The sequence below is a fragment of the Egretta garzetta genome, unplaced genomic scaffold, assembly GCF_000687185.1.
Source record: "Egretta garzetta isolate BGI_Z169 unplaced genomic scaffold, ASM68718v1 scaffold172, whole genome shotgun sequence".
Classification (NCBI taxonomy): domain Eukaryota; kingdom Metazoa; phylum Chordata; class Aves; order Pelecaniformes; family Ardeidae; genus Egretta; species Egretta garzetta.
The window spans coordinates 423,724-434,726 of NW_009258951.1; the positions used below are offsets into that span (position 1 = coordinate 423,724).

General features: G+C 52.3%; 1 protein-coding gene across 1 annotated transcript in view; it reads left to right on the forward strand.

Annotated features, from left to right (window-relative positions):
* DIS3L2 (DIS3 like 3'-5' exoribonuclease 2) overlaps positions 1 to 11,003 on the forward strand; it is a 198,126-nt gene that overhangs the window by 177,515 nt on the left and 9,608 nt on the right. The window contains 2 exon segments of the mRNA XM_035889935.1: positions 8,679 to 8,862; positions 10,061 to 10,147. Of these exon segments, the coding sequence (XP_035745828.1) occupies positions 8,679 to 8,862; positions 10,061 to 10,147 (271 nt within the window).

The window sequence follows — 11,003 nt, forward strand, 5'->3', positions numbered from 1 at the left end:
CATGCGGTGCTGGCCTGATGTGTGGGTTTCCCGTCAAGAGAGGGGCTTTCTGCATTTCTGCAGGAATTCTTTCCATCCCCTTCTTAGCCAGACTGGATGACGTTAATATTATGTGTCCATGAAAGTATTCTTGTCATAATCTCTGCTTTTGGAGCCAGTGGCATATCAGGCTGTGTGTCTCAGGAATGTGGACTGCCAGTCTTGCTTTGGGAGCTGCTTGGGGGGGGGGGGGGTATCTCCCCTCTCCTCTGCACCATCCCAGACCCAGCTTGGCTCTGGGCTCTTCTGCCCCCCCAGCAATTCCCACAGGCTGGACAAAACTGTCTCAGATCCCTGCTCTGGCCCTGGGCAGCGCTCCTGCTCGGGAGCATCCTAATGCATTCCCGAAAGTAAGGCTTGCCAGCCCAGGCGGTGATTGCCCCCATGGGACCCATTAGCTGAACACAGTATTGAGTTGTGTGCATTAGTGGTCACTGTTATCCCTCCCCTGTGGCTCTGCAGAGAGGGAGCAGGGCCCTGGCCATCGTAGCTCCCTCTGAGAGACAAGATCTCAGTGAGCTGGTGGCTCCCTGGAAAGACAAACCAGATTTGGTACAGATCCCTGAGGAGCTGGGGTGGGATTCCCAGACGCACATCTCCTGGCACTGAACATAGGGATTGCAAACCCTTTCCAGTGCTGCTGTCATCTTCCCCGTGGAGAAATGCTTAGACAGGGTGAAGGGGTTATGTTCTAAAGGAGGACTTTTGAACAGCACTGTCACTTCGATGATGACATCCAGCACGTGTGGGGAGGTCTGTCCAGCAGCGGCAGCACTGGAGGCATTTCTAGGAGGAGGTAGATGTGGGGCTGTGTGTCCACCCTGAGCAAACAGCACTCTGTGAGCTTCTTTGGGACCTGTGGAAAAAGGAGTTTTTTGACCCAGGAAGGCTATTCCTGGAGGGAGATCTTTGTCTGCAATGCTGAGGGTGAAGTCCTCTGCCCTGGGCTTGAAAATGTGATAGTTATGAAAAAATTGTGGAGAACACTGGAGCTGGGATTGAGGGAGCCTGCTGAAGTTGTGCCTGCGTGGTCAGCACAGGGGTGCAGCTTTCATCCCTAGCCCACGGCAGCCAAAGACGCTGTTTTGGCACAGAGGGGCACTTCAGCTTCATGCCAAGAGTCTGAAGGTTGTCACCAATCTGCATGAAAAGGAGCAGACTGCAGTCATATTAACATTTAATGAAGAGGCACAGCCCACAGAGACTGCATCCTCTGCAACACTCGCTCTTCAGTTCGATGACATTTTCTTTGCCACTTAGATCAAGACGGGATGGAGGGTGGTGGGACGGGCAGGCATTGTCTTTTTTATCCCTTCCGTACAAACCACGGATGAGGAGCTCCAGGCCAGGTGGGGAGCATTTGCCATCCATGCAGCTGAGCACCAAGAGGTGCTGGAGACCCCATGACTGACTTGTGCCATCTTCGGCACCCTGACGTCTGGCCTGACGTCGTGCTGCCAAATTAAGTCAGCCCTTCTATGTAATGGGGCTGCAAAGTGGTGTCGATAATTTCAAAGGAACTTAGGCAAATGGTTGAGGTTTTTCTAGCGATCTAAATCCCTGCGTGCAAAGCCAGTACATCAGGCTTTAAGCAATTAATTCCTAATCATGCTGAATGCCTTCAGTAGCCCAGCTTAAAAAGGTTTTCCACCGTACCACAGTTAATTTAGATAAAGCAAAGAGAGTGGTCTCATGGCATTTCCAGCCTCAAGGTGTGAGAGTGGCCAGTAAGTGGCATTTGTATTCAGAAAACCCTCCCATGCATTTGTGTTGTAGGCATCTATTACTGGGAAGGCACCATCGCTAATAAAAAGGGCATTCATTATACCCCGGAAAGGGAGTTCATTAGCGGGAAAAGCCATTCTAGCTTCGTAAGAAATGAATCTAAAACTGCCTCAGAGCTGCTATTCTCATCAAGTTTCAATGTTAACAGTTTTAACCAAGAGCTAATTGAGCAATCTCAGAAAGTGGAGTAATTCCATTATTCAGCTCTGCTTTGTTCAAGGCTAGCACTAGCTGCGAAAGGAGCACAAATGGCTTTCATCTAGCCAGGAACCAACAGCATTCTTGCCTTTTACTACATTTTCTTTAAAAAAAAAAAAAAAAAAAAAAAAAAAAAAAAAAAAAAAAAAAAAAAAAAAAAAAAAAAAAAAAAAAAAAAGTAGGGCTTTTGGGCTTTTGGCAACTGTTGTTGGCAAAGGGAGCTCCACACCAACATTGCAAGGCTCATATATAACACTGAGATCCAATTTTTTGGATAAGAGGGGATCTGAGTTTTGTAACTCTTCAAGCAGCAGTGCTGTTCTGGAGTGTGTGGTGGAAGATGCTCCTGTTCGTTGGAGAGGCAGAGTGTCACCAGGAAAAAGAGTACACTGTTCCTGCAGGAGTTTGCATGGAAAAGAGCCATCACAAGTGCCGGTCCAGCTACTCGCCAAGGAGCATGATTCTGTCATTGGCTGCGCTCTCAGGACATGCGGGATTAGCTCATGTAGCTTTTAGAAGAGCTTTTATAGAAACCTCTAAAGTTCCTTTGCTTCATGGAAGAGCTGTAATCAAAAATAAACATATATGATTTAAAGAAAAGAAGGAAAAGTCGTACCACATCCAGAGTCTTTAGACTTAATGCTTTGGAGAGAGTTTGTTGGTAAACTGTGGTGCTGTTTCTTTACCGTTTTCCTTCAGCTGATACTGCTGCTGCTGTTGGATGTGCACAGGACTGTTTGCAGCCTTTTGTGGAAGGTGACTTTCTCTTGGTGAATACAGCAGGATTTAGAGTCCCATTCCCTGGGGCTGTAGATCTCTTGTTTTTTATGAGATTGCACTGCAGCAATAATCCCCTTCAAGCCAGCAGAGAGAGAGGGCTGTCAGCGATGTTCTGCCCTTAGCAGGGGGACGTATATCCATCAGTGTCTTTAGAGCTCTCTCAGACACACACAAACAGATCAGGGCTTCCTTTTCTCAGCACTGGCCTCCCATGGCACTGTTTGGTTCAAACACAAACCAAGCGCCAAGCCTTCAAAGCTCTTCTCTCCTATCCGTATTGGGATCCAGCGTGGAGCTGGACACCGAGGCAGATGCATTGCTATAGGTTGAGAAAACAGAGGCCTTGGCTGCTGGTTGAAGCACAAACCCATGCTGAGCTGGGATAGTAAACCCAGCTGGAGATGGAAAGGAGTTTGAACAGCATAAGCCTTGTTAGGAGGGAGGAGGGAGTAAGTGCTATGGTGGGGAGACAAGATGGAGAGGAGCAGATGGGATTTTGTAATGGAATAGGGGAAGGAAGTTTGGTAACCTTTGCAGAAATTATTTGGTCACATCTGGCTCAAGTCTGAGATGCTGGAAAGATGCTGGGATTTACCTGGTGGCAGCTCACCCAGCTGGATTGACCACCACTGGAAGAGGGCTCAGACTCCAGCTCAGATGGCTCAGCTCTGTCCCTTTGGGAGCAGGTTTCCACAATGAGCTACACGTGAAGAAAGGACCAACTTCTCCAGTTTGTCAAAAGCAAAAAAACCACTCTGCCATGGGAGAGCTATGTGGTGTTTTGGGGTTATCTCTGAGTCTATGCCTCAGCTATGAGAACACTTCCAATGCCTGGATACAGCCCGTGGTTACATCTTGCAGGAGGGGATGGAGCTGAAGAAGGCAGCATGGGGGGAAGAGCTGTGCTCGTCTGTTCAGCCCTACCTCGTCGCCGTTTGCTCTGAAGCCTGCGGGTCTGTTACGCTGGTGGAACAGCAGATGTTTTAATGTCGCGTCGCTTTAACCAAGCTGCCTGCCTCCTTCCTGCACTTACTGGATTGCAGACAAAGTACTCCTTGTCTCTCCCTTGCAGTGAACCTTGCTTAGCTAATGTCATTTGTCAAGTTAATCAGGGAGAGTGGGCAATTTGATGGCTGCTGTATAGCCTGGCTGCATTGCCATGGAGACAAGCAGCCAAACAGGCATTTTACTTGCCCCGCTTTGCCCTGCAGAGATTTTGCATAAGAAACTAATATTTTATTTGCTATCAACCAACCAACATGCCAAGGATGTGAGTAGTTTTTCAAGGTTGCTATCAAGAGATTGGGAAGGATCTAGCTAACATTTTCTGGAGCAAACTGCTACTGAAGCAATTCCAAGGTCTGAATGCGCAGCTGCTCTTCCCGCATCCCACGGATGTTTGGCTCTGGTAGGAGCTGTGTGAGGAGTTACAGCCCAGTAGCTTGGGTTTGGGGCTGCCACTGAGGTGTCATCAGTCCTCTTCAACTGGATGGTTTCATAGATGGCTATTTGCCTACAGGAGCTGGGACTATCATTTAAGATAATTTGAAAAGCACCAAGTCCTGTGTTTAAGAGCATCTCAGGAACCTGAAAGCTCCCCAGCAGTCAGTGGGATTTAGGAGCCGGCATGCCTCAATCACGTTTGAAACTTGGAGGCGAGTGCTTTTCAAAACCATACACTCCAGCTGACCTCTTGCATAAGGCAGGCTATAGAGTTTCACCCACTAACTCCTGAACCAAACCCATAACTCATAAGCAAAATCAGGGTATTGAAAGAGCCGGCAGAAGATGCTTATGCATGTTACAGACCTCGCAAGCTCTCCCGCCCCTCCCTCTCCTCCCTCTCACATGTGCACACGTTAAATGATGCATTGAACAGGTTTGGAAACGCTCCCTCCTGCAGCCCCAGCAAGTAGGACAGCCGGGATCTGGAGGCACCTACGGGAGGGACAGCCACCTGCTAACCCCCAGCCCTCTCCGCGGGACAGCAGAGGAAACCTCGCATCAGCACAGAAAGGGCAAAAGTTCAGATCAGATTGTTTATGGGATTTTATGGAGCTGGGAGCCAAGGATAGCTCAGCTAATCCAGAGGAAACTGTAGCAATGGCGTTAGAATGCGTTTCACATGGGATTCATTCAGCGCGCGTTCAGATGGACCAGTCTTTCTGTCTCCATTTTTTTAGCCATGAAATATTTTTCTTTGCACTCCCATCTGCCAGCCGCACCGAGCCAAACTCCGAGCTAGGCTGTTTTAAGAAAAAAGAAAAAAAAAAAAACAACAAACCCTCGTGTCGTTTGACCTGCCAACGAGTTAGCAGGGCTTCAGCACGGCTGCCAGGAACGCCAGTGCCCGGCGCTGGTCTGGCCCCCAGCCGCTACCAGCCAGCCTCCGCTCCCGCCTGCCTCAGCATCCATTGCTTTTTTCCAAGCCGTGGTGTAGCACTTGCCGAGTCAAAGCCCTGGTGAGGACGCCAGCTAAAAGTGCAGCTAAAAGACCACGTGGGGAGGGTGGGAAGGCAGCGGCTTCGCTGTGCCCTGCTGCTCCTCAGCACCCAAAGCCATGCCAGCTTCATGGGCTGTCCCAGCCCTGGCTCAGCCTCCTGAGTCTCCGATGTCCTCTGCAGAGTCTCGGCGTGAGCCCCACATGGGAATAAGGTTTTCCTTTTAGGTGCAGTGAGACCACCACGTTAAGCTGTTTGTTGCAGATCTTGGCTCCCTCCTTGTGTCCTGAGCCACAGACCCTGTTCCGCTACAGAAGAGGTGACCTGGCTTAACTCTGGGTACAGTTGCCAGCTCTTCACTGTCCTCAGCCCTTTCCCTCTGACCTTGGCAGGCTCTCACATGCTCTGGATTAGCCCAGCTGTGACCTGTCCCTTCTGGAAGCTGCTCTCCTCTCCCTGAGGACTAAATCTTGATCTTTCAAACAAACCTGTCCAGGAGTTAGCACGGAGCAGCCCCACGCCATTCATCGCTTTCATGCTCGCAGAGCTGCTGCAACAGGGTGCATGTGGGTGATCCAGAGCTGGGAAGGACCCTCTGCCCCTGCAGGGTCTTTTGGCATCAACCCCCAGGGCAGTGAGCCTGCCTGGGCCACTGTGGTTTGTTAACCTGAGCTGACAGAACCAACCCACGGGGTCCTGGGGCTTCTCTTCCCCCTGGATACAGGGCAGTGTCCAACCTCATCCGTGCTATCTGCTCCTTAGATGCACAAACAGCAGCTGTGGCTCACAAAGTCAACCCCAGCCTTTGGGTGATCGAGCAAGACAAGTAGCTTTTACAACTCTGAATATCTAGGGTCACGTCCTGCACACCCTGTCACGGGTGCAAAGCTCCTGGGTGCTTCTTGATAAGATTTTCCTGCCTGTGTGGTCAATCCAACCACGTGCTGGGTATCTCCTCTTGATGGGGGCTGTATTGGATGCTGTCTGGTGGCTGGTGCTCCACGTGTGGACATGTTGAAGGGAGAGAGGATGGGGTTTTGAAGAGGGAAGTGGGAAGTATGTGCTGTTAGTTTTCCTTTGGGTGTAAAAGCATCCCTGGCAGGTAGGTGCTCAGGTATTAGCTTCACATCAGTGCTACCTGCAACCTCAGAACAAGGGTATCTCCAGGAAAATTTAAAAGCCCCAAGCCCCAGAATGGTAAAAAGGAACTTAATAATCAGGTGGAAATTGCATCCAGCCCAAAGCGTTGCTGGAGGTAAGAGGTAAGGCTGCACCCTCCAGTGCGCAACAGGAGCAAGAATGGCAGGGGCTGCTTGAGCACTCACAGTGTTCATGTCTAGGACGGGAGATAAGCATGTTGCGCCTGTGACAAAGAAGCAATGCTGTTCATGGGTGTTTATTGATTTGTCTTTAAAAAAAGGTTTTGCACCTCAGTCTCTAGAGGCCACATTTTGAGCGAGGCACAGGAACTCCATGGCCAACCTTTGCCCATGTGTGCATCTGTGTAGCTGGTGCTAGTGCTGGAAATGTCTCCCTTTTTCTTTGCACCAAAGCCCACGGGAAGGAGAGGCACGGCTTTTGCACCCTGAACTCTTTGCTGTGCCTTGCTGCGAGCTGGCTTGGGCAGAAAGGGCTTCCCAGGTACAAGTGTGGGCCAGCACAGCCTCACATGTGTCCTCAGGCCACTGTTCCCCACGTGCTGTCTGCAAGCGCAGCAGCTGGGTGGGAGCTGGTGGGTCCACCCAAACCCAGGAGATGGGGATGGCCGTGCCATAACCGCTGGGTGCTGCTCCCTGCCCAGCCGCCCACCCCTGGGTGAGGCGCAGCTGGGGTGCCCAGCACCCTTGGGCCATGCTGTCCCACAGCCCCCCAGTGCCAGTGGCCATAGAGGGACCGATGTTGCCATCTGCTGGCTTAGCTGCACAGGAGCAGCAAGAGCTTGGCTCAACCCTCTTGGAAGTCGCCCTTCACGAGCGTGTACAGACCCTGCTCCCACACCGCCCATTGCCCATCCCCTGACCCAGCCCGTGGCCTTCTGGTAGCATCTGCCAATTGGCAGGTGTTTCGGGGGACAGGATGGGTGGCCCATTCCCATTTAGGCTGTGCTGCTCCCCACCCCTTCCCGCACTGCCCATGTGAGAGGGTGTCCCTCCTGCCCTCCCTGTGGGCTCTGACATACCAGCCTCTGGCACAGCACGCTCTGGGAGAACCCACAAGGCTCTTATTAAGGGCTCCTTCCCAGTAAAGACAAACATTTCCATCACTTGATTATCAACATCAGGTGCTTATTCCTCCTCTGGGCTTGCCTTTATTTCCTTTCTCTTTTAAAAAAAAGCGAGGGCCCCAGGAGCACATCTCACCTGGCTAGCCCCCCAAGCAATGGCCAGGGCCAGGAGCTGCATGGCCACCAGCTCTGGCCCGGGTCCCCCAGCCAGCCCTGCAAAATTGCTGCTTTGCCTGCAGGAGCAATAGGGCTGAGCCGGCGTAATCAGTCACAGCTCACTCAGGCATTGCTCAGAGGATGAGGTTACTTCTGTAAATCTGTTTTCTTTTTTGGCAATTAGTACCAGTTAGGAGCCCTGGGAATACTTGCAGCAAATAGCAGGAAGCCCAGTTAAGCACATCTCTCTGCTTATCTAAGCCCAGTTTAACAAGTCTCCTGTGGCACAGCCCTACAGCTGGTAGCACAACTCATAAATGCTCCAAAGATGATCTCTAGCACTGGGATTGCTTTCCTTTGCAGTGCATAGCCCCAGAGATTTCCATTCAATGCGTGTATGTTCAGAGGCAGAAGGAGGGGGTTCACCCCAGCCTGGGGTACCCCCAGCAGTCTGCAGGTTGCATGGAGGAGCCCCCAGAGTCCTTGCATCGCCAGGATGCCGGAGGCAGCCCCGCAGCAAGCTGCACTGGTGGCTTGCCCTGCCCAGGGGCTGCGCTGCATCTTGCTCTGGGTGGAAGCCCGGCGCGAAGGCCGGGCTCGGCAGCTGGGCTTGACCACACATGTCGAGCTCGGGATGGGGGAGCGAGCGAGACGCTGTTTTCTCTGGCCCAGGAAGAGAGCGATGTGTGTTTGTTTTCTGTGCTCTCTCTCACACAGCGTTTGTTTTGCTTGTTGAGCGTTTCAGGAGATAAAATGACCTAAAGGGAGATTATTTTATCCTAATTTAAGCTGTCAATTTATCACTGACTTCTGCTTGTCTGCACCAGCAGGATGGCGCGCTCTTGAGTCCCTGGGGGAACCTCAGCCAGAAAGTGAGAATTTGGGGGGGGGGGATTTGCTGCAGTCTCACATCTAATCTGTGCTTATAATGGCAACTACAAGCTGCTCCCCTGTTCCCCTGTGTCGCATTAGTTCCCTTCACTATGGACTGGCTTGGCTTCCCAGGGGACTCCCCTCTCTAACTGGGGCCTGGGGCTGTTTTTCTTGTGCTGCAGGCTGGTGGAAGAGTTCATGCTGCTCGCGAACATGGCCGTGGCCCATCAGATCTATCGCTCCTTCCCCGAGCAGGCCCTGCTTCGCCGCCACCCCCCACCCCAGACCAAGCTGCTGAAAGACCTCATGGAGTTTTGCAACCAAGTTGGCCTCGACATTGACTTCAGCAGCGCAGGGACCCTGCACGTGAGTGCGCTGGCCCGGCGGGGAGCAGGGCCATGGGGGAGAAGGGTGGGCAGCTACATGATGGCATGTTTGCAGCAGCGTGTGCTTTGTTCCCCGTCCCCCTCTGCTCAAGCAGACCTGACAACTGTCCCATGCCAAAACAAAAGACCTCCCTCGCTTGCTCTTGACCCCACCAGTGCTGGACGAGGGTGGCCCAGCCTGTCCTGGTCAGCCAGTGTTGTGCACAGAGCTTAGAGCAAGGTGAGGAGGACCTTGCAGGTGACCCTATGCTGCCCTCTCCACAATGGGAAGGATGTTTCAGTGCTGGGGCACTTGCTGGGATACCCACATTTTCTTTCTCTGCCTTCTCAGCACGTCCTGGGCAGGGCACATGCTCTGTACCGCAGGAAAATTAGCTCTGCAAGGGGGCGTTTCTGTCTGGGCTGCTGAAGGTCTTCGGGAGGGCAGGGTAGGGAGCGGGGACTGGGAAGGACTGGAGAGCAGTGCTGGGAAAGGTCAGATGCAGCCAGCACGGGAGGTATCTGACCAATCCTCTGCTGAGCGTGTCCTGAGGCTGAACTCCAGCTGAACAGCACAGCACAGTTTCCAGGATTTTCTTTACTCACCGCAACTGGACTGCGGATAATCCTCTGTTAATCCCGTCCCCGCTGGCCACCCGCACACCCCTCTGTCAGCTGGGTCTGCTTTCCCCGCTTGCTGGCTGTGCTGAGGCTATGTCAGCAGATGCAGGGCTGCACAATCAGCTCCTCTTCTGCACTTTGAACCCTCCAGCCCTTCCTCGCTGTTAGCCCCAGGCAGTGACCTCCCATATCCACATCTCCCTAGAGTCCTGTTGATCCATGCGCTGAAGCTCTCAGTAGCTGGATGGGAGGCCAGCACAGGCCAGGAGAGGGGTTACGGGCACTCTTGCATGCTGCACATTTGGGGACAGAGCCAGTGGTCCCCATGCCCTGGGTGCTCCCTGCCATTGACACTGGGAGGTGGGTCAACGCTCAGGACTGTGTGTGCTGTCCTGTTGGGGCTGCTGGCACCAAAGCAAAATCCAATTTCATGTGCGCTTTTTGGTTTACAGGGAGATTTGCGGGGAAAGGAGGAATTTGGCTCTGACGAGCTGCTGTTTGCCCCAGTAAGGTCTGCCTGAGTCCCCCTATCACCACAGCTTGCCAACACTGAATACTCTCTCTCTTTTCTCCTCCAGAAAAGCTTAAATGAAACATTTGGTGCTGACAAATACTCTGAAGCCAGGAAAGAAGTGCTGACCAACATGTTCGCCAGGCCCATGCAGGTGAGAGCAACACCTGGCTGAGCTGTCTGCTGTGGCTCCGTCTCCAACCCTTGACCCTTCTGCCTTACTGTAGATGGTTGTGACATAGAGGGAGAGTGAACCAACACTGAACATGGTGCTGCGGGGCTGCCAGCAGCTTCCCCCAGTGCCTCCAGCCCCATACAGCTGGCAGTGGGGGTATCCTCTGGGCAGCAGAGATTCACTGGAGGGTCAGGCTGAGCCTTTCCTCACCCCGCATAGTGTCCCTGTTATTACCGGTTGGGATGTTTCACCCTCACACGTGGGATGTTAGCAGACTCACAAGGACCCAGCCTGCTCTGTGAAGAGCTGGTGGCGGGCTCCACAGCTCATGTTCGTGCCATTTCTTCACATCATGGTATCCCAACTGGTCCAAAGAAGGAATCAGGAATGAGGATGATGTAGGGGTGGGGGACTGGCCTTATAGCACGATGCGGTACCCAGACACGTGATCTTAGAAGCGGGGAAACCCTTTGGTCTCCCTCCAGACCAGGAGACCTTCTGTGAAGGTCTCTGTGATGGAGGCTTGTGCTGCTCACACTGATTGTCATGTTTGGTGCGTCTGCAGCTCAGGACACTTATTTGGGTGCTTATCACCATCAAAAAAAGTTTTTGTGAAAAATCTACCTTCCTACGTTTGCAGCTGGGCATAGCACAGCCCCTTCTGAGAGCAGTCCTACCCCAAGGAGAGAAGGTGCATGTTCCTGAAATGGTCTCTGTGCTGTGGCCTGCTTATCGCTGCAGGAATGAATCATCTTTCCAACATCACTCATTTGACTATCACTCTTCTAATTAGCTTATTTGCTCCATTTACTCATTAGCAGTTGCCTGAAGTCCT